The sequence below is a fragment of the Somniosus microcephalus genome, chromosome 17 (assembly GCF_052327205.1).
Source record: "Somniosus microcephalus isolate GS21.2 chromosome 17, FLI_Smic_1.0, whole genome shotgun sequence".
In the NCBI taxonomy this organism is placed as follows: domain Eukaryota; kingdom Metazoa; phylum Chordata; class Chondrichthyes; order Squaliformes; family Somniosidae; genus Somniosus; species Somniosus microcephalus.
In genome coordinates, this window is record NC_141003.1 from 25764814 (window position 1) to 25788532 (window position 23719).

Below are 23719 nucleotides of genomic sequence, written 5' to 3' on the forward strand. Positions count from 1 at the left end.
TTCATCTGGTCTTCCATGATTTGCAGGTGTTCCTTGGTGAGGCCTCTGTCCATGGCAATAATGTGCAGCACTCAGCAAACCAAGATCATTCTGCAGATCCCCCCCTCCGGTGCATATTGTTTATTTGATTGATTGATGCAAGCCTCTAAAGGATTGTGTTAGCACCCTAATGTTTGCTGAATTGGGATCCTGGTTTGTCCATGTATTTAGTTGTGTCTTTTCTCTGCTGGGGTGTGAGGGTTGTGCAGAGGTGTCAACAGGTAGTCCATGTCTCCAAGGAGCCAGCCTATCTTTTTCTTTCAAAGAGATGTGTTATGTTTGATGGCCTCAGAATGAAAGCATTGTTTGTATCCCCGGGATCCAGACATTCAGATACATTGGGGGCAGTTTTAACCTCCCCCAAAATGGGTGGGTTTGGGCCGGGTGGGATGTTAAAATGTAAAAATCTCAAACTCGAACCCAACCTGCCTCAAACCCACCCACTTCAATTTTAATGGAGGCGGGTTGGGGACAGGCAACCAACCTGCTCACAGGAGGCGGGTCACGCATTTCAATATTTTAATGAGGCTACGTGCCTCAGACTTTATCTCTCTTCCAGCTTTGATGCTGGCCGTCTGGGATTCCAGGGCCTCGAAATCCGGCTGCTAAAGGAGGTGAGGACTGCTGCATGGAAGAGGTAAGTGCTTTTCCAGCACTGCTTGTGGGCCAGGAGGATCAGGTGTGCTTCCTCCCCAGCCCTCAAGCAAACCTGTTTCCCTCCATGCGATCGGACCACCCCCACCCGCCCCCCCACAATCACCAACATCCGCACAATCACCGACTGACCCTCTAGGCCACGCTGTACCCACCCCACCCACCCACCCCTGCGATCTTTACCCCAAGCAGCAGGAAACCTCCTTTCTCCTGGGCTGCAACCTCTTTTGGAGCATTCCCTGCCCGACAGGGAACCAAGCCTGCCAATCAACTTGCTCTTGGGCGGAAAACCTGTTTAAAAAAAAACACGCACGCTGTGGAGTTAAAACTGCACGGCATTCCCCGACCAGAACTTCTCTCCCGCATCCCCCCTCACCCCGTCCCCTGCCCAACTTGGAAATCCCGGCCCAGTAAATATCAGGACCAATGTATTATTGTGGGAGTTGTGTACCATGTGTACTCTTTTGGTGCGCACTATAAACAAATAAACTGTAACTAAAAAACCATTAATGAAAACTTGACAACTTAAATTGAAATGTGGTTGCCGGGGGTGATGATGCACTCCAGTCCCTGCGGTGCCCACCGGTCGCGGAAGGCCTCGAGCGTGCCTGCGGACACCGCGTGCTCCATCTCCGGGGCCACCCGGGCGCGAACGTGGCCGCGGAAGAGAGGCAGGCAGTCAGGTCGAATGACCCCCTCGACCGCCCGCTGCCTGAGCCAGTTGATGGCCACTTTGGCCAGGCCCAGGAGCAGTCCCACGAGGAGGTCCCCCGACCTGCCCGCTCCCCTCCGCACCGGGTGACCAAAGATCAGGAGCGTGGGACTGAAGTGCAGCCAAAAGTCGAGGAGCAGTCCGTGTACCATGTGTATTCTTTTGATTAAAAACATAAACAAATTTGACTGTAACTAATAAAACTTTAAATGAACCTTAACAACTTAACTTAAAATTGTATTGTCCAGGTTGATGACGCACTCCAGTCCCCGCGGCACCCACTGGTCGCGGAAATACTCAAGCGTGCCAGCGGACACCGCGTGCTCCATCTCCAGGGCCACCCGGGTGCGAACATGGCCGCGGAAGAGAGGCAGGCAATCTGGCTGAACGACCCCCTCGACCGCCCGCTGCCTGGACCAATTGATGGCTTTTTTAGCCAGGCCCAGGAGCAGGCTTACAAGGAGGTCCTCCAACCTGCCCGCTCCCCTCCGCACCGGGTGACCGTAGATCAAGAGCATGGGACTGAAGTGCAGCCAAAAGTCGAGGAGCAGTCCGTGTACCATGTGTATCACCAATGATGCCACCTATCTTGGAGAACACAAGAATTTGTTTGCTGCTGAGATGAATGTAGCTATGTGTGTAGCAATACAAGTCTTCAGTTGCCCCTTGATGGAGCAGTGCACAGCGAACTGGTTGACTCCTGAGATCTTTCCTACCTGTACCTGGATTGTCCCCGTGACATAGCAATTTAGGGCGGTGGTGACCTTCAATACTGCTGGCAGGGCAGATCAATGACTGTCCATGCAGCTTCCTTGGACCACTGGCATAACTCATTCACAGCCTCTGTGCTGACCCTAAAACATGATTCGGAGTCTGTGCATGTATTGCTCCTCCATTATGTACAGGCAGTCTATTTTCTTGCCATAGACCCTGAGCTTGGGGTAACACTTGCTGTGAATTGCACACCTCCTATGCCTCTCTATACCTGGACCGCCCTCTCCTCCTCCAGTGCAATATTCCCACCAGTGGTCACTACACCCATGTTCTCAGGCAGTAAATGCCTCCATATTAATCATTTCTCTCATTGAGGCGGTGAGACTTTGAAATGTTACTCTTTATTGTGCTCACTATGATCGGGAGTATAATATTCATTCTTTGATTAACCTGCATAGCTGCATAATGCTACACGGGTTCATCCTTAATGACCTTAATAAGCCCTTAACAAGCAAAAATGTTCCCCCCCCCTCCAATGATAATGAATCTATTGTTGAAGAAGCACGAACCCTCAAACCAGCAGTAAACACAGACAGCCTTCCGTTAACTCTCTACTGACAACCATCACCTTAACCTGCATAGATTTGTCTCCCTCATAGCGAAATCAGACCCACCATTTTTCTGGTGTGCTGTGACCTTTGACTCCCTGGAGACTATCAAAGTTCTTTTGGCAAATTCTTTGGCCACATCTTTCTTTTTGTTTAAACAAAAGTACACAGTAAATCTTATCTATTAGTTAAAGGATTGTTAGTGCCAATCCAGGATTCTTACAGTACAGGAAATTTCTTCTCCTTTTAAGTGCAAAACCACAGCATTACCATTTCCCAAAGTGCTCTCTGTTTTAGGCTGCTTTCCTAATTAGCGGGATGAGAACAGCTCGCTGATTGGCATTATAAAAGCACTGGTTTGTCTTCATCTGTCCCAGGTGTGCAGTATTTTTTTTTTCCTCGCACTGTTTCAGAGCAACACCTCTCTCCTTCATTGCGCCTTAAAGTTTCCATCTGAGGAATTAAAACAGATTTTTTTTAAAGACATTAAAACAGAACTTCCCCTGCCAGGGCTGATCATTAGTGGCTTTTATCAAAAAGTACAAACTATACAAAGTTAGTTTCTCTTCCCCTTTATTATCGGAGTGGAAATAAAAAGGAAGCGAAGAGGGGAGAGAAAAAAAGATGGAGTTCTGTCAGTGAACTGAATGTGCTATTAAACCTGGCGTCACTACAAAGGTTAGCAGATCTAACTGTCAATACTATGAGCGAGTGGAGTCCAGTAAGGGGGGCTTTGTGAGAAAGAGATACTTTGATATTTTGGAATGTTAGAAGGGTGAATGTGAAAAATTGGAGGTTGGGGATCTAATTACCCAACCATAATTGGGGGCTGGGGAATAAGTTGCAGTCCTCTCAACTCACCACAGATCAATTATGTTAAGAGAACATCTGTAAGTAGAACTTAATGAGGTCCATTAGAGCAACATGTACAGCCTCCTCTAACAGTACTTGTCAGCTTCTTGGATGAGCTGAAGGAAGCTGCTAACTAGGGACCTGGTGAGGTGCTTAAATACTGGAGGAAAAGGAACTGGCCCACTCAGGTTTTGTGCTCAGCTAGGGAAGAGAGACAGGTGGCCCTTTCATCCTTGCTGTCGCGGTTAGAAGGAAAAAGTAACTGGCTCTGCTGTCATTCCCATGAAAAGACATTTGCTCTCTTTCCGTCTTCCTTGGAAACTGAGGGTTTTTTTTTAAAAGAGGGAAACTTAATTTTTACCTCGTCAACGCTGTCCTGTTTAGTATTTATATTTTGTGACTACAGGGATTTGTTTGTTTTATTTAATTGAGAAAAAGGGAAGACCTCGAAACCACACGTTAGTGTGAAGCAGGAAAAAGTGAAAACTTGACGGGTTTTTTTTATTAACCCCCTCAGCAGAGATTTAATATAAGGTGAGTTCAATAATTGTCTTTTGTGGTGAATTTGAATTTAAGATATGCTTAAAATAAAGGGAATTAAGTACATTATTTGGTGAATGGAAACCTTGCAGTGGATCTTCAAGAAACAGCTTGGGCTGGAACATTAGAAGTAGGAAATCGCCATCTCCTTTAGTTCTTTTTGAAAGGGTTTTTGAGAGTCTTCAATTAAGCACTTAATTTACCCACTGTGAAAGAAAATGCTTGCCTTGTTGAAAACCACCTTTCAGCTTGATGCAGGGAGTAAATGCACAATTTTCTTTTTGAAAATTGGGGGGGGGGGATTTGTGGAGGGTAAGAATTGTGTTTTTTTTTAATATTTCCAGAGAATATCAGTCGATGATTAAATTCCACCTCTTGTTCACCAAATCACTTTGTGTGTACTAGTATTTCATCGCTGGTAATCACTGATGATCACATCTGTGCAGTGCATTAAGTGGTGGGTCTCTTCAACTGTATGGTTTTGTGATGATTCTGTGAATAATTCATATGATTATGAAGAGAGGGGGGAAAATGCTATTTTCTGTCTCTTTTCTCTGACACAAAAATTTCCCTGAAAATTGCATGATTGGGAAGATAGTCTGCATTCAAATAATTTAATTCATGACAAAACCTAATTACTGTCAGGTAATACCCTGTCAGCTTTAATGCATTTCATCAGTCATAATGAAAAGAGGAGCATTTTATGACCCATCTAATTATCATTACATTTTGGGGGGGAGGGAGGGAGAGAAATGAATGGCATGGAGCTGAATGTTAACTATTGATTCCTTTTTTTCTTTCCAAGTGTGGTTGTGGTATATTATTCACCTAAATCTTCTCCGAGATGGTGAAAGAACAATATATAATCGGGGTTTGGGCAGTTTGTCACTGACGTGTGAGAAAGTGGTTAAATGTCTGCAGCTCGCTGGTGTTATTAGGAATCTATTGCCACGGTCTAAATAGAGTACTAATTACTGGGAAATGATGTCACTGTAGGCAGAAGAATAATCCTATCATTTAATTAGTTGAATGATTTAAACAAAGATTTGCATAGATGCACTAATCAGTTGCCATGAATTACAGAGCAGTCATTGCAAGCGAGGGGGTAGCAGATCATAGTTAAAAAAAATCTCATCTCCTTGAACATAATTAATTTAATTGTCCTCATTAGCTGTTCCATTTGTTTTGATTTTATTTCCTTTCTCTTCCTCTCCCTGCCTCTGTGTGTATTGGCTAACAAAAGACGTTGATATTTCAGAGCAGTTGTGGAGAGGTAAACGGGAGAGGGCTTTTTTTGTGTAACGGGGAAAGCACAACTCGGCTCTGCTACACTTTTTTTTTGTCAAACGGTTAAATCAATAGGAAAGGTCTCCTTAATCCGCAGTCTCTGGTACTGGACGCACTCGAGAGGTTGGTTCTGGTTGCTTTGCCTTTCTATCACGGAAGTGTGTGTGTGTGAGAGAGGGAGACTGCGTGTGGTTCTGACTGCAACCATAGCTTGTGGCTGATTGTAAATTTCGCCATGGGGAAATTGGCCATTGAGGCATGATCCATCCCAGAGCTGCTGCTTGCTGGACTCGAGTCGTCAGCAAGTATGTGTGTGTGTGGTAAATATCCGAAGTATGGGGAGCGCTGCCGTGTGGTTTGACGAGAGCTCTCTCTGTCTGTGTGTGTGTGTGTGTGTGTGTGTGTGCGCGCATTCGCAGCCGCGCTTCCTCGCTAATAATTGAATGACCTTTTACTGCATTGTGTCTCGCTGGCGAAGGATTGAATTTGCAGATGATGAAGCTGAATTCGTTTAGGACAATTCTCATAAGCTGATAGGTAAGTTGTCCTCAATCAGTCCGCGCAGGGAAAGGTTACGCCGCAGATACCCAGACAGAACACCTGTAGCTGAGTTGCGACCAACTCAATTACTGGCGGCTCCTTAAGGACCTCATTATCTTAAACTTTACGATACAAGTGCATTTCGGCCCTTCATTGTTTTCTGACCTTGCTGGAAGGAAGTACACGTTGTCTGCTGAGCGGGTTTCTTTTCATGTTTAATAGGGACGGTAAGTGAATAAGTATTCTGTGCCTATTTTACAACCTCTGGTCATGGTGCATTTGTGTGTGTGTGTGTGTATATTTATTTATTTCTGATTTGAACTTGATGCTTCTCATGTAGTCATTGCGCCCGTTGTGGGGTAGTTATTACAATGATATAAACTGAGTGCTGAGCAGCTCCCAGTCCCTTGGTAAGTTGATTTGTACACTCGTTACATTTTCAAGGGTTCCTCCTGTTATTTAAAGTTGCGCCGGAGTGCTCGCCACTGCAGAGGAGGGGGTGGATTATAAGATTACAGCGGAGTTTTTTTTTAAAAAGCATGTGGCTCTGTCATTCGCACAGCCGCCGCATGCATACAACTCGGGTCTGTAAGTAGCAGCCTGGTGATAAAACGTGCGGTTTGCTTTTTGCAGCGTGTGTCTTGTCTGCGCGTTGTCAGTCTCGACAATGGCCAGCCTCGGGGTGTGTGTGTACACGGCCGCCACTTGACCCTGCTGGGGAAGAATTTGGTTGTTTAGGGGAGAGATTGCCAGGGAGGGGCCTTGCCGTCAAACTGATGCAAGAAAAGGAGAAAAGTTTTTTGGTAAGGGCCATAAATGTGATTCTCCATTTTTGTTTTGTGATCCGACTCCCAAACATAAGGGGAGTTCTTCAAAGAGCTTCCAGCAAAACCAGAGTCTGTTTTATATTCAATTTGCAGCATGCCGCTTTCTGCTACTTCCAGTCATTGCTTTTTGAGTTTTTTTTTTGAAGGATGTCCTTTTCTGTCAATGACTGCTGTCCGGTTTAAATGGATACCTTCGCATTATTCAGACCGATTCTTGGTTGGGGGGGGAGAGACATCAGCACCTAGATTGAGCATGTTAACGGTGAAAGTGGGTTTTTCTCTTTTTGTTTTGTATGCTGGCTGCATCAGAAATTGGGCTTGCTGTTGCAAATCTCTCATTGGCTTTTGCCAAGCACCAGCACTTTGCTGCCATGGAAACTGTAATTAAACTGATAAGAGTGGAAAAATGTCAGTATCTCTGAGCCTTGCAGCTGCATCTGAGAGGAGAGAGAGAATCAAATTGGTTCCCAGCTCCACTGCTTAAAAAGCTTTTTCAATCCCCGAGAACTGGGGACATTTATTTGCATTGTAGTCTCGGAGGGTTACAGCCCGCAGGGACGCTCCGAGCCATTGAACAAGAGAGAAACGGCTTTTAAGCTTGATCCTAGCTTTCAGTTTTTTTTTAAAAAATCTTTTGTTTGCCATCCCTCAATGATCCGATGACTGTGTTGGCAAAATTCTTTTAATTTGCCTCGGCGTTTCCCCAGCTGTGGGTCCCACAGTCTCAAATCTATCTATCCAAACCCCCTTCCCCTCCCCCTGGCACAAACGACTTAACAATCTGCTTGGGAACATCTATGCAACACAGCATATTCTGGGGGAAAATGAAACTCTTGCTATCCGGGGGCTGGTAAATGAGTTTCAGCACTTTTTTTTTATTTCGCTCCTGTTGTTAACTATTGAGGCTGTTTGACTGTGGTTCAATGGCACTGGGATAAGAGGAGAGAATAGATGAAATCAACCGTGGGGTCTGTTCACAATGGAATCCAAGCAATTTAACAGTGACCACAGTTTAAATGGAATAAAGTGGCTCTAACCATTGCTAAATGTAACACTGTGTGGGCCGTGCCTAACCCCTCTATTTATAAATTGTGGTTTCTGTCAAATGGTTGTGTGAGGATCTATTGAAAAGAGGAAGCACAGTGCAGTAATTGCAGTTTTGATCTGGAAATTCTCCTTTACTAATGGGCTCTTTTAGAGCTATTTTTTCCTACAATATAATGGACCTCTCTTTAGCACGCCTGTAACATCTCCAAATCGAGCGGGGAAGGGTATTTTCTACTGAGGCAAGAGGTTAGTCCATTAAATCATCAAATATCTCCAAAAAGGCGCTTCAGCACAACGTACTGACCTGTAATGGTTGGAAGGCGAGCTAGCCAAGTCTCTAATATTATAAGGACGTGGTGGGAAACTGTGCTTTACTAACAGTACCGAATGCAATGAAGTAGTGAATGTGAAAGTTTGATTGTTGTGTACAGATGAAGTGAATGAGTGACACGGTGCGGCAGTGAGTCCCGTGAGCAGAGGTTGGCGGGTTCGAGTCCCGTCGCTGCCTCGCTCCAAGCGGCTCAATTCTGATCTGAATTTGAGCGGCTTGTGTCCTATATATAACGCTACACCGAAGGAGATGGCCCCTTGCCAGGAAGGTAGGGTGGTGGTGACACCCCGTCACCGTCCAGCTCGCCCCCCTTGAATCCACCTCCTGCCAGGCGATCGCTGCACTGATGATGTTGGTTGTGAAAGAAGTCTGTGCCTTATTAAGTAGAGCACTTCCTCTCTTTCCCCCAGCTCGAGAATCATAGACAGGAGTGAAACTGGCCAGCAGTTGAAGCAGTATTTTGTTATCACTTCATACAGAACATTTGAGTCTAGCTGGGAATTGAATATTCAATTGATTAGCTTAAAGCTAGCGATGTAATAGACTGCAGCATAGAACACACTGAACTGAAGGATCCGCCAGTAACTGGTCTGTTTTCTGTGCTTGTTCTGGTTCTTCCCCCCTCCAGGTATACAAATGCTCTCAGCCCAGCCAGACACCAAGCCGAAGGGTTGTGCTGGCTGCAACCGGAAGATTAAAGACCGCTACCTCCTCAAGGCGCTGGATAAGTACTGGCATGAGGACTGCCTGAAATGTGCCTGCTGTGACTGCCGTCTGGGCGAGGTGGGCTCAACGCTCTACACCAAGGCCAACCTCATCCTGTGTCGCAGAGACTATCTGAGGTAACACTTTGCTAAATTGTGACGGCAGGGTTGAGGTGGGAGGAGAGAAAGAAACGTGTCTGTGGGCTGGACAATTAAATGGCCATTTCTTTATTATTTTTAAAATGTCAGGTGCTTGAGTAGGTGGACTTTCCGAATATTTAAGTTTAACAAGTGCATATTTCCTAATGAGGTTTTTTGACTTTGGAATAATGTAAGCCCGCTCAGAGCCTTGTGTTTTTCCTGTGGTCGACAGAGCATAGTCAAAACACGAGAGTCCTGTAAAATAAATCTGAAACGAGTGAAGAGGAAACTATTGATTTGCCTTGGGGGTTTTTTCCCCTTGAAATTAAGCCTGCATGACTAATAAAACAGATATATCCGTAATCCTCCCCTTGCTGACTTTACCCATTCAAAAAAGACTCGGCCATTTAAAATAATCTTCGGTCTATCTGCTAAGTGATTTCGCTGAAGTGGTCAGTATTCAGCGAAGCCCCTTCAGTCCTTGGCCGCTGCGATGTCTCGGGTTGAGGGAGTTAAAATCGCGACCTTGTGTCAGCAACAGTTATTTGTTTTCGGATTTTTTTTTTTAAAGAATTCTAGGTCACCGCTTCTCGCAGTGCTCAATCTACGCAGTCTTGTGTTTAGTTTTTCCACAAAGTAACCTTGGCTACTCTGGAACTTTTTAATTGATTTGTAGACACTCCAAAGATGCTGCAGCAGTACTCGGCTGCAAACTTTACCTGCAAGCTGCTGCACTGCCCTCTGGAGGACGTTGGGCTTTCAAACGGCTGGAAGAAAACAGCCAGCGTGGAAATGTGTTGGGTCATTATTTACCAGAGGGCCACCATTTCTGCTCTTATTCTATATTCTCCTGGCACTTGACATATTGAAGTACAGAGTGCTATTTTCCTGGAGAATTTGGGGGGGGGGGTGGCGGCGAGTGTGTAGCATGATTCGTGGTTTATACATTACACAAATAATGATTTATAACATCATAACGGTGTGGCGTTCTGTTGTAGCTGTCTTGTTAAAAGCCCCACTTTTTTTGAAGGCATATTTGTGCAGAATGATCCCCCTCTACGCCTCTGCTTCTAAAAGAAAAGTTGATCTTCAACAAAAAGCTGCTGAAAACATTACAGCACCTAATCGTGTGGAGCTTTTTATTTTGGCAATTTTTCCCCCTCAATGCCTTCTGTGTTCATTTTTACAACTAATGGATAGTCATGATGCATTAGAAAAATGTCCAAGACGTCTTGAATTGGTTTTAGAGCAATTTGACCATTTATAGGCTGACCGTCTGGTTCCATCACGATTCATCTCGTCTGCAAGATTCTTGATTTGCTTTTTGCAACTTCTCCCGTTTTTGTTCCTTCAGCCACAGCAAAGCTGGACTCTTCACATTCACAATCCTAAACTTCTGATTAGGTGGATGGCCTGGGCAGCCTATAGTGCCTAATAAGGATGCCATTCGATCTGATAACGTGTAAGGAAGTGACCACTTGCCCCCTCCCCTCTCCACAACAGCTGTGTTCCAGCTATTCTCCACACCATAATATTTTAACCTGTAATAAAATAACAGAATGCTGGAAATACTCAGGTCAAGCAGCGTCTATGGAGAGAGAAACGGAGTTAACGTTTCAGGTCGATGACCTTTGTCAGATGTTCTGACGAAAGATCATCGACCTGAAACATTAACTCTGTTTCTCTCTCCGCAGACGCTGCCTGACCTGAGTATTTCCAGCATTGTCTGTCTCTTTATTCCAGCATCATCTGCAGTTTTTTTTTTTTATTTTAGCCTGTGTCTTTGGCTGCAAATGTGGGTGGAACTGCAGCAGAACAACTAGTGAGCAGATAGTTGGTAGGGGAGAGCGATAGATATTTGATGGTGTGGGTGGGGGAGCTGCAAAAATGTAATGTGTTTTTTCTGGTATTACAGCTAAAGGTCACACCTCTTAATGCATACTAGTACCAAATTGCCTATTACTGTGCAAATTGTCTTACTCCAATAGTGAGAAATAGCCCCTGTAATCCTATGAGATATCGGTGAATTTATGCATCACTAAATGTTTCTATTAACTGGCTTCCACTGTACAATCTTTATCCCATGGCTTCCGAGGTTGTATTTTGTTAATGGTTATGGTGTAACTAAAAAGTAGGGAAATGTGTGGGTAATTGTCTAAGCTAGCTGGGTAGGTCCTATTTCTTCCAGTGTTGAAACAATTGCTCTGAACATTTCAGGGATACTTTTTGTTGGTTCAAGTAAGTGTTAACTTGTATTTCAATCAAACAGAAGCTCCTCTGATGCACCAATCATTCACGTTTCAAGGTTGTGTATTGATCCAACATCTTTTTACCGTAGAGATGTGTCTTAAGCTTGCAGTATTCTCTGTCCTTAGCCAAGCTCAAGTCCTTGGTATTGTTTCCTAATTTGTGTTCTCTCAATTGACCTCTCCTAAGTTGCTGGAAATATGAAGCAGGCACTGAAAAATGGCAGCCTTTCTGAATGTACTATGTCTGGCACCCTTTATAATTCCCAGCACTGTCTGTGGCTAGGTTGGGTTTAGCTTTCAGAATCAATTTGGATACTCCCAATTTTCTATTTAAATCTCTGGTGCTAGTTTTAACCCATGCTCCTTTTTTGTAGGCAAAGCCACAGTACGTTTTCAACACCAGAAAATTAAGTAGGGATCGGATGGGTGTGACTGTAAATCCCCACTAAAATAGCTGGTACAGTACCAAGCATTTTTTAGCTATTGTGGCTCCAATCACACAGCTACGTGTGAGCATTGAGGAATATTTTTCTCTTTTAAAGGGTCACGCGCAGCATATCAAGTGTCTGAATTGAATAAATTTACTGGAACTGACCCAATTCAAGTTACTTCAGGTAGTTGATTTAATTTGGCTCTGGTAATTAAGGCTACATGCAGAAATTTGCAGAGAATGGGGACATTTTTGGCTGTTTTAAGTTGGGCAGAGTATTTCACAGTACATTTAGTGTAGGAATCTAAGTTATTTTCAAATGCTAACTGAAGTAAAGCATTATTTGTTCTTATCGAGCCCAGTTTTTTGCCAATTTGTGGCAACCATTTGATATGGTTGTGGGACTTTGTATATTGTGATGTTATTTAGTGTTAAATTCTATTCAACTTGTCCTTGTGTGTTCTGCAGTATCTTGCTGTCTACTGAGAATAGTATAACATCAAAACTATAAATATTTACTATACACTTGTAAAGTCATCCTGGAAGAAATCCCACATCAGCCAAATTTTGAAATTGGAATGGTTGCTTTCAAAATTGATGCCTGTTACTTGAGGTCATGTGACTGTTGCGTCACATATTCCGCAGTGATCAATTCCACATACTTTATTTGAACTTTGATGCATGGGCTTAAAATAGTTCCTATTTTTATAATGTGCTTTCCCCTTCCACCCCACCCTTAACCCCTGAATTTCAAACCAAAACTTTAAATGGCTTTTTATTCTTTCTGTTGGAACAGCATTGGGAGGGACAAGTGACCATTGAGTGAGATCTTTTTTTTATTTTCCTGGGGGGGGGGGAGGAATTTTGCATCAGTAAGCTTGCCTCGCATTGAATTCCACTACCTTAAGTTTTCCCTTTTACCATAAGTCAGTATTTAGTAATGCTTTATTCACGCAGCACACTTGGTTAAACATGCCCATGGCGCTTCAAGTAAATTCACATAGCAGTATAAAAGTCGTCTTCCTTGGTAAGCTAAGTAAAAGGAAATGTTGTAACACGCAGGATCAAATAATATTTAAATGACATTCAAATTCAGCCTACTTCACTTCCACCTCCCTCGGTTTATACTGCTGTTCGTGTTTGCATAGGAAGACCTCACTTCTCTTTAATCTGGATGGCAGCATTACATGATGTACATGCATGTCATGCTCAGTACAGCTACGTCAAATGCACATCTGTGAATATTGGAGTTAACTGAACAGCACACACCCTAAGCCCATTTCTGTTTTCCTCATCCACTGATGCAGGGTGAAGTGAAGGCAGCCGATGGAGAATAAATCTGAATTTGTTTACTCTACACCACTGGGATAGTAGTTTGAAGCTGTATAACACCGTACTTTTTGTTTGCTTATCACTTGGAGCTTGGCTAAAGCTGGCATTTCAAATTCGCAAAATGGCTGAAGCCACTTGGTGGCATTTGACAGCTGCTCATTCCATTTATCTCCAAATTGATGCTTGCTCCCCCCCCCCCCCCCCCCCCAAACCTCTGCCTTATCCCCCACCCACAGATTGGATGTGACCACTTTTTTATAGGCAATACAGTATATTGACTTGATCAGATTTGAAATGTGGGCTGTCCAGAAATAAGTGACCAGTTTTAAATTAAATTCAAAACTTTTCATTACCTTCAAAGTGAAATGTGTCTAAACCTGGGTTATGTCTGGAGGTTGCTAATTTGGAGCTTGACATCAGCTTCAATAAACACACACAGATTGTAGAAAGGGAAATGGTCTGTGCAGTAAATATAGCTCCATATTCAGCGTTTATAAATAGAAATATGTAATTATTCCCCCTCGGTATTGCTCATTTACTTTCTCCTCCCACCCATCCCCAGCCCAAACACCCCTCCGCTAGTAGCATTGGCCATGGTGGCCAATGGGAAAAGGCTGGATTAGAATAGATTGCTCCCAGTTTAAGAGCGAGCAGTGACAGTGGGTTGAATGGGTGCTTCCTATGCTGTAATCTGTGATTCTATGGTGGACTGCTCCACTTCACCACCCAGTGCCACTCTGTTCAGATGATTGAAGGCTGGACTTGAGTGAGATTGGCTGTTTACTTTCCTCTAGCAGTGTTGGCTTAGCATTTGGGAAAAAGCAAGCGAGAGAGTTTGTGATGAGACTAGGGCTGACTTGTGACCTTTTTAGAAAAAAGACTTGCATTAATATAGTGCCTTTCACAACATCTGGATGTCTCAAAGTGCTTTACAGCCAACTAAGTACTTTTGAAGACTCACTGTTGTAATGTGGGAAACATTTTAGGTTGAGAGTCCAGTGTTGAACCACTTGAGCTGCTAGATTGAGAATTGTTGGATTTTAGTCCACACCTGTCTGTCCCTTGACTGGAGATCTTCTGTTAGTTAGTGATGTTATGAAGTCTATGATAACACTTGGGGAAAAATAAACATGATCGAAGGCGACAGTATCTTCACATTCAAAAATGTCAACGCCCCTGCCCCTCGCCGACCCCTCTGGCATTGCAAATTAGCAGCCCATTTCCAACCTCCCTTTCCTCCCGAGTTCTTGAACATGCCTCCTCCCACAAATCTGTGCCCTTTCTTGTAACTCCATGTTTGAACTTCTCCAATCCGGGTTCCGCCCTGGCCACAGTGCAGAAACAGTCCTAATCAAGGTCACAAATGATATCCTTTGCAGCTGAGACCATGGTGCAGTTTCCCTTCTCAAACGCTTTCAAATCTTTGACACCGTCAGCTACACAATCCTCATCTTCCAAAACCTCTCCTCCATTGTCCAGTTTGGTAGGATTCCCCTTGCTTGGTTCCCCTCCTACCTTTTTAATCCTAGCCAGAGCATCTCCAGCAAAGTTTTCTCTTCCTGCACCTGCAGTTACCTCCCTGAAGTTCCCTGTGGATCTATCCTTGGCCCCCCTCTTCCTCATCTGCATGCTAGTCTGCCATCCAGTCTTGGATGAGCCACAGTTACCTCCAGTTAAGCACTGAAAAGACTGAAGCCATTGTCTTTGGCCCCCGTCACTAATTCTGTACACTTGCATACAATTCGATCTCCCTCCCCGGACCATGTCTCTAGTTGAACCAGACTGTTGGCAACCTTAGTGTTCTATTTAACCCAGAGCTGAGCTTCCAACCCCCAAAACCTCCAGCGCAAAGAGCACTTGCTTCGACTTCCGTAACATCACCCACCTCCACCTCAGCCCAGCTGTTGCTGAAAGCCTCATCCATGCTTTTGTTACCTCTGGCTCGACTATTCTAATGCCTTCCTGGCTGACCTCCCAACCTCCATGACCTTCAGCTCATCCAATACTCTGCTGCCCGTATCCTATCCTGCATAAAATTCCGATCATAACACTCCTGTCCTTGCTGACCCACGTTGCCTCTTGCTTTTCCCCCAGAGCATCCAATTCTCTGTTTAAATATCCTCATGGCCTCACCCTTATCTCTAACCTCAGCCAGTGTTCTGCATTTTCCCACCATTGGCGTTGATGGCTTCAGCTATCTAAGCTCTGTAATCTGGAATTCTTCTCCAACTTGCTTTCCTTCATTTAAGATTCTCCTTAAAACCCATCTCTTTGATCGTGCTTTTGGTCAGCCCTCTTAACTCCTTCGTTGGTTCACTGTTCCATTTCTGTCTAATTATGCCTCTTGTGAAGTACTTTGGGATATTGTTCTGTTAAAGGTGCTATAAGTGTAAGTTTCTGCAGTTGTATTATTGACCCAATGTGTGTTGCCTTGTGGTTAAGGCACACCAGTTAACACATTTCATTTTATCACTGGGGTAGAAATCAGGCGCAATGAGTTTCCAAGGACACCTGGAAAAAATTCAAACCAAAATTGGGTCCGCCCACTTTTTTTTTTTAGATGGCTGCCTAAAGTGAGCATTAGGCTCCACCTTGGCACAAGCCAGTGGCCAAATGCCTGTTTTAGGACTTCTCTGAAATCAGGCCTGCTCCACTCTGGTTTTGAAGGCGTAGAGGTGGCTTAGCAAGCAACCACCAGTAAAAGGGTAAGTTTTAATTCATCTGGAGCCAGGAAAAGCAGTGGTGCATCAGCGATCATCCTGCCCCTCCCCCACCCCAAGGGCCTGGCCTGACATCTGAGCTCAGACATTTTTACCCTGCTTTGTCTGTTGGCCTACACTATACTGGAGATACGCATGTTATTGCAAAGTCTTTGTCTTGTCAAAAGTATATACAATTTTTCTGTGCAAATGAATTTTCACTGAGAAACTGTAGTTAATCTCCCAAGACAGAAATTACTAGAATGAATACCCTTTGGAATTGGTCAAATTTAGTTTTTTTTATACAATCATAACATATTAAGTTTGTCAATATAAGATTAATGCAATTGAATAGATCTTTGATCGTTGAGTCATGTTCATTTGAGAAGTAATGAAATATGAGCTTACAAAGGAATAAGGATTTTGCTGTGCTTTTGTTCAGGATTAAATGGTTTGTATGTTTCTGGTTAACAGAAAATCTGGTCTTTTTCAGTTTTCATTCACATTTCCAAGTGTGTGCTGAGGAAAAGCAGCCTTCGTGTAATGTATGTTAATGTTTGGTTGATGCTTTCTAAATGGAACTAGTATAGGAGCATAAATGCTGGCATTGACCAGTTGGGACGAATGTAGATATGATGCAAGTTCTATTGTCCATATCTTGTGAATTCAGTTGAAGGCCAGCACAGCTGTATCCACTGATGGGTGCATTAACTAGTAAAAGGAACTATTATCTAAATGTTATACTCTTGCCAAAACCAATACACCTGCAGTACCCTGCTGGTTGTTGCTAAATTAATTCTCCCCACCTGAATATATTTTTTTTACATCCTACTGTTAAGACTAAAAAATGTTGCTGGTTGGACTTCTCCCAGTAGTTTGTGGGTTAAATGCCACACACACCAGAAGGTCCCAGGTTCAATCTTTGCTCAGGTGAATTAGCTGACTGACCTCTGCCAGGAAGATAGTGCTGCAGTTGGCCTCTGGTCCCCTGGGCTGAGAGCGAAAACCAGTGGGGGATCTTGATGCCCATCCAGCAATCCTTGCATGCGTGAGGCTGGGTAGTGATCGGAGCAGGCTTGGTTGTGACTTTTCCCCTCTGCCACATTCATTGAGCATTAGCAGGCTGATGAGAAAAATGGCTGCTTGAGTAAGGCACTGGTTGGCTGCTCGTGTCTGTGCAACTGCTCCACCCCAGTCAGTAACTTCAGAAGAGGAGAAAGTACTTTTTTTTTTTAATCCTTAGATGTGTTGTAGGAAGAAAGCAAGCAAGAACGAACTGGGAGTTGTGTAACTGCTTTCAAAACCTCAATGTCCCAAAGCTCTTCTGTCAATGAAGTACTTTTGAAGAGTAGTCACTGTTGTAATGTTGGGGAAAGTGGCAGCCAATTTGTGCACAGCATGGTCCTGTAAGCAGGAGAGATAAATGACCAAGTGAACTGTTCTTGGTGATGTTGGTTGATAAACATTAGCCAGAAAACCAGGATAATTTTCTTTGCATACTGCCATAGGTTCTTTGGTGTATGCCTGAGGCGTCATTTGGTCCAATGTCCCATTTGAAAGATGGCACAGCACTCTGCAATGCATTGACGTGTCGACCTCTTTATTTATGCACTCAAGTCCCTGGTGTGGAGCTTGAACCCACAACTTCTGACTGGGGCGAGAGTGCCACCAACTGAACCAAGGCTAATACCTATGCACATGTTCAGTGGGGGATAATTCAAGGAATGGATTTTTGGGGTCCTTGGCTCAGATCTTTGCTTTGTTCCTGAAACCCTACTAATTGTAGACTAAGAACACCTGGCTAGAGGTGGTTGAGAGTACACAAAACATGCCTTCCTGCAATAAACGTGCACTACAGAAATCTGAACATATTTGACAGATGGTGGTGGGGGGATGTTTTAACCAGTAACCCTAACTCCTACCTTGTGTGGTGGATAACTTTGTGGCAACTTTTTTCCTTTCCTCCTTGGTATGTACCATCTCTTGAAACTTTGAACATTAACTTTTTTTCCTTTCCAAATGCCTACCTAGCTGCAGCAAAATTGGATTAAGAACGTTTTTTGTTCAGTTGGGCCATTCAGGTTTGATGCAATGTGATGTTTAGGTTAATGCTTTAGTCACTGATATTTAAATATGCCCTTCTGCCAAATAAAACAGCTAGTTTTCAGTGCACATCTGCGCAATTTAAGATCCAGTTTTTTGACCTGCATATTGGGGAGGGAGACATTTATAAAAAGATTTTGAATAAATAGTGTAATATACTGTTATTTATACAAGACGCACAGTACTAGCCAAAACAAATGTTAAGTATTCTGGAAATTTAAATTAAAATCTCTGAAATGCCACGATGTTCTTTCTTTTAATAGTGTTCTTGGAAAATGTTTAGTCCTTAGTTGCTGAGGGATACCCTTTACAGCACGAGTCTTAGCGGGTTTACTTGCACAGCTTGCGTCCATATGAAACTAACTGCACATAGGTGCTTGCGGTGATGGCAGGATTCACGTTCTCCCCCACACAATAATGTAATGTTGCATTCCTGTGTGTGATGAGCAAAATAGGATTTTACTTGCCATCTAGAAGGTTAAATTCTCAGTGCTAATTAATCTGAGGCGCTCACGAATTTTTAAAAAAAGTAAGTCAAATTGTTCTGTTATCGTTTGTTCAAAATTCTCAGGATTCTAAACCGGTGAGAATGTGATACCAGTATTTAAACACTGGTCAGTTCAATAGGAAGAAAATATTTGTTGTATATTGGTGTCTCCCGTTCTACTATTTCTAATCTAATATAAAGGTATAGCACTTTAGATGTTTTGCTTCTGGATGTGCAAGTAGAAATTGCCATTTGTGTGCGCACAAGCAAATGACAGAATTGTTAGAAAAATAGTGTTAAATGGGATAAATGACGGTGTGAAATAATGCAGCAAAAAAAGGAAATCACTGCAGCCATTTGTTAATTAGCTGCTCAAATCAATGCAATCTTCAGTGCCGCGTTGCACTCATTACCATCCTCCCAGATAGTGTCACTAACTGGAGAGCGTGATTGACACTCTGGGATTGTTTTGGTGGTGCTCACCACTGCGGGCTCTCCTGTACCCGTCAGTGTTCCTGCTGAAGGACAACTGGCTCTTGAATCGAATATTAAAAATGCTAGTGACAAAGGACAAACGAATTCTGAAATGTTCTACTTGGTTCTTCCCCCGCCCCATTTTGACCACAAAGAGCTTGTCTTTTTCAAATTTGGATTCATCTGTTGGTCGCGTTTACAAGGTTTTCCTGGCGACTTCGAACCCAAATTGTCCCGGTGCAGACCATTCCTATATTTCCCGCAACCTCTGAATAAAAATATATTTCATTTTTAATGCTTTTGATTTAAAATTGTTGTGGTGAGGCTACAGTCCTCGTGGTTACCAAGCAACTATTTTGGCTTGCGTTTTTTAAATCATTTTAGCAGCAAATGACAATTGCACCTCCCTACACCACCATTTTTATGTAAATGTTCAATTAAGCCTCATGTTTCAACTGAAATGTGACAGCACGTTGTTGACGCTAAACAAGCCTTATCGCCTTTGGCAATCAATAAATAAAAAGTTACACGGAAAGTAGCCTTTCTCTCGGTCTACTACGGTGAAATCTAGACAAATGAATGCTGAAAAGGAATGAACACCAAGACAGTACTGTTTTCCATAAGTAATATGCTTCGCTATTTGTCTCCTGTTGTGAAAGCCCCTCTTCCGTGCTGAGAAATCTACTGCCCGTGACAAAGCAGTGCTCAAACTGGTGGGTTTAATGTTTGTATCACAGACGGCCTCCATTAGTTTATATGGATTGCTGAAAATATTACATCGAACAAAATCCTTGTATGAGCTTTTTCTGCAGAATTTGAACTAATGCTGGTCAATATTGAAGTTTGTTTCCAGGCCCCCGTTTCTGGTGGGGTTTTTCTGTAGCTGTATTTATATTTTTTTTTAAATTGTATGCATATATCCTCCCTCCCTCCCTCCCCCCCCCCCCCCCCCTAAATTGGCCCTTGAGCTCTATCTCCATCTCCTGACTCTTTCCCTGCGATCTCTACCTCAACTGGCCATTCTTTTGTTCCCATTGTCATTTTGGATTGCTTTCAAACATTCATTCCAAGCTACAGAATGACCGGAGTTCCAAAAGTTGTCTTTGCCTTGCAATCTGGACTTTGTGGTAAAACCAGTTTGTTTAATATGCAATTTGTGACATTGTTATTGGCATTAATGGATGGTGAAAGGTGGTAAAACGAGTTATAATCCAAAATGAATAAAGTTGAATTGTTTTGGATTGATCCAAATTGGACAATGTTTGAGTTTATGCTAAAAGATAAAACTGGAAATCTGCAGTAAAACAAAATGCTGGAAATTTGCAGTTAACTCGCCAGAAGCTGAAAGAGAAAACATGGCTTAATGTTAATTCTCATGAAGTGTCTTTACCCAAAACATTAACTTTTTCCAAATACTGCTGGATCTGCTGTGAATTTCCAGCAATTTTTCTTTTGCTTCATTTTGAGACTGTCCCTTCCACGTTAATGTGCAGGGATTGCTGCTTCTATTAGTATTATGCCCAATGGTTGGCATCTTGTGCTGGAGCCACAACACCAAAGGCAGATAGTCTTTGCAATTTAAAAACCATGTACCTCTGTGCTCATTGCCTCCTGCCTCTTCTGTTAGGCACTCATCCCCTCCCCCTGAACCCCAAAGGTAGACATCTAGGTCTCTTTCCCATCTGTAGCATGTCTCACTGAAATTGAGGCAAGGCAGGGCAGGCAGGCAGACTCCTCACCAATCGTTGTGGTTCAAGACATGTTGGAAAATAGTCTACTCCTATGACATCGTACTCAAGTTGAACCAGGAGCAATTCTTCCTAATCTCATTCCTGGGCTGTGGCCTGTAGATGCTCAACCCACAGCTCATACACCACCTGGAATGTGTTCCTCTGCCCACAGCAATGGTAGCACAACCAAAACCCAACTGGCTCTAATGGAGCAGGCAAGCAAAGCAGTACGCTGACTGCAGGAAGTGGCAGCACGAGGAGCAATCTGCAGGAACAACCATAACCTAAGGAAAGTGAAGCTCACAGTCACTCATGGTATACTATGTCACAAACTGAATACTGGGGAAAGATTTCCTGTCTGCACTTATTTCTTCTGATTGCACATTCCCAGTGCAGAACCTTGCACAAATCAGGAAATTGGATGCACACCACCCATGATATTCCCCTCATTGAAATGAGCGGATGGAAAGTCGTGGTTGAGTGCATACGATTTCCCGATACTCTCCTGGTGGACTAGGCTTTGCACCTGGAGCATGTAATTGGTCAATGTATTCTACCAGTTTATAATTTCATTATGTACACGGTCAATTTGGTTGTACATTGAGCACTGAAAAAACTTCCTCCATTCTGAATGGTTACATTTATGTATGCTACAAAGAACAATTGCAATTCTAACTTTATATATAGTCTGTGGCTGGGGACATTGGAGGAAGAGGAACTTCCAAGCTGACTGACTAGTGATGGGGTGGAGGGGGTGCTTCAAAAGGCTACATGCTCATCCTACTGAATTCTAACCCACCCCTCTCAAGGAACATTACTGGTAAATTCTTGCCATTTGGTTGACATTTCCTCTGTTTTCCCTTAAATTGCTGCTGGGAAATGTGCCAGTAATTTGCTTTTCAGCTTGGTTGGAAATGCACTTGCCTGTGAGTCAGAAGGGTCACCTCCCAACAAAGCAGCACTCCCTCACTACTGCACTGAAGTTTCAGCCTAGATCATGTACTCGAGTTCTAGGATGATCTAGGCTGAAACTTCAGTGCAGTAGTGAGGGAGTGCTGCTTTGTTTGTGGGGGGGGGGGGCTTTTTTTGCATGCGATGTTAGTGAGGTCACATCAGCCTGTTCAAGTGAATAAAATTATCTCATGACAAATTTTGAAGAGGAGCAGGACGTTCCCTGGTGTCTAGATTAACTGGTCATTTCCTGTTGTGGGACTTGCCTACATAACTCGCTGCACTTCAAAAGTAATTCACTGGTTGTGAAGTGTTTTGCGATGTCTTTAAAGATGCAGGCTCTTCCAAATTGTAGCAGTTACAAGGTACAGACTCAAAAGGTTGCTCTTTTGAGAAGTGTTGAGTGTACAGACATTTGTTCTATGATGCCTAATGAGGTTATTACATGGGACTCCACACTCTCTCTCTCTCTCTCTCTCTCTCTCTCTCTCTCTCTCTCTCTCTCTCTGTACAGCAAGTCTCATTTTCCTTTTTACAATTGAAAAGTTCCTAATGATAGGGGGGCAGGGATGCATTCAGTTTGCACACAGGATAATGCCTCCTACCCAAAAAGTTGCACATGTTTACTCTCCACTTTGGTAGTGCAACTCAATGGTCCTTGAGAACCACATTTGTCATAACCATGTAACTTTCTGAAACATGATTCCCTGAAAGACTCAATTTTTTTTGAAAAACCAGCACCGGTTCTGAGTTAGGGGTGAAGTGGTGGTCTCACTGGACCACTCTACACCAAGGCATATGTCACTAGCTTGGATGTAACCAGAACTTTGGGTGTTGACGAATTCTTGGCACAAGGGTGTTGAATGAATTCAACTTGCATATGTATTATAAACCTCTATCCTGGATTTTTGACAAATGATGTGGGTGCTTCAAGATAAAAAGGGAATAAACCCTCTGATTCTGCACAAGAATGAGTATGTCTGTGACTGCCTCTAATGGGCGAAGTACCTCTTGAGATTTTGATGATATGCTGGAACAAGAAAGAGTGGAATAAAGTGACTTTAATCACCATTTGCAGTAGCCTTACTTGTAATATTAAACCACTTTACGTGTCACAGGAAAATGCTAGTGTTCTCCTCAATGGAAAATGTCAGTAATCATGCTGCCAGCCTTTTTACCGACCATAGTGCTAAAGTGCATATACAAATGATTCTTTTCTTCGAGCTGCTCTAAATGGAGCCCAGAAGTTGTGCTTCCCTGACAGAGTGCCATTTGCACAGGAGATGCATAAATATTCTGGAAAACAAAATCCAAATGAACTAGCTCGATAAGGTAACCCCTTCTGCACTACTACCATCAAAATTAACATTAGCTTGCTCCACATTTTCCTTGATTTTGCTTCAGATCAAAGCAGCCCACTTGAATCTGCCCAAATTGGCTGTGAAGTGCAACATGGATTTTGTAGCAAAGGTGTTTTTGTAAAATTTCACCTGTGCTTGACCATAAGTGTTTTTTTATTCTAGCCTTGTTCTAAACATTATCTGCACAATGGCATGCAAGCTTCAAGAGCCCCTTTTTAATGGTTCTGTTCTGAAAACTGTTGTTTAAAGATGCATTTTCCACTTGCATGACTGAAGACTTCCAATTTGCACCCTATTGTTGAAGAAATACTGCCAGAGAAAAGTTCAGTGAACTCTTAAGTAAACCTTTCCTTGCTGGGGAAATAAAAAACATTCTCAGCAGTTGAGAAGCAAAAAAATAAAATATTGGCAAACAGTAAAGCCTTGCTGAATTGGCACAAATACAAAAGATGTACTTCGGTGTAAAAATATGAATTAATTCACAGGCAACATGAGATCAAAATCATCTATCTCCTACACCCCCAATAACAGCCATAATCAGAACATAGTGGTGTCGATCCTCGTGTGATGTGAAAGCGAGGACTGCATCTGAATTTGTATAGGATTTATTTCAGGGGTGCTTTTGTCAATTCATAATCATTAGAAATTTACAGAAGGAGGCCATTTGGCCCATGTCTGCTGGCTGAAAGCGTGCTATCCCATCTATTCCCACTTTCCAGCTCTTGGTCTGTAACCCTGTAGGTTACGGCATTTCAGATGCATATCCAAGAACTTTTTAATGCAATGAGGGTTTCTGCCTCTACCAGTCTCAGGAGTTCCAGACCCCCACCACACTCTGGGTGAAAAAAGTTCTCAACTCCCCTCTAATCCCTCTACCAATTTAAGTCTATGCCCCCTGAAAAAGGAA

General features: G+C 43.2%; 1 protein-coding gene across 11 annotated transcripts in view; it reads left to right on the top strand.

Moving 5' to 3' along the window:
* Nucleotides 1-581: 581 nt before the first annotated feature.
* lmo3 (LIM domain only 3) overlaps nucleotides 582-23719 on the top strand; it is a 69556-nt gene continuing 46418 nt past the window's right edge. Inside the window, exons 1-3 of one of the 11 annotated variants that reach the window (XM_086010072.1) lie at nucleotides 3117-3405; nucleotides 3986-4113; nucleotides 8780-8993. In XM_086010072.1, coding sequence (XP_085866198.1) covers nucleotides 8788-8993 — 206 coding nt within the window. In that variant the 5' untranslated portion in view covers nucleotides 3117-3405; nucleotides 3986-4113; nucleotides 8780-8787. The other 10 variants (XM_086010076.1, XM_086010078.1, XM_086010071.1 and 7 more) reach the window with 10 other exon arrangements.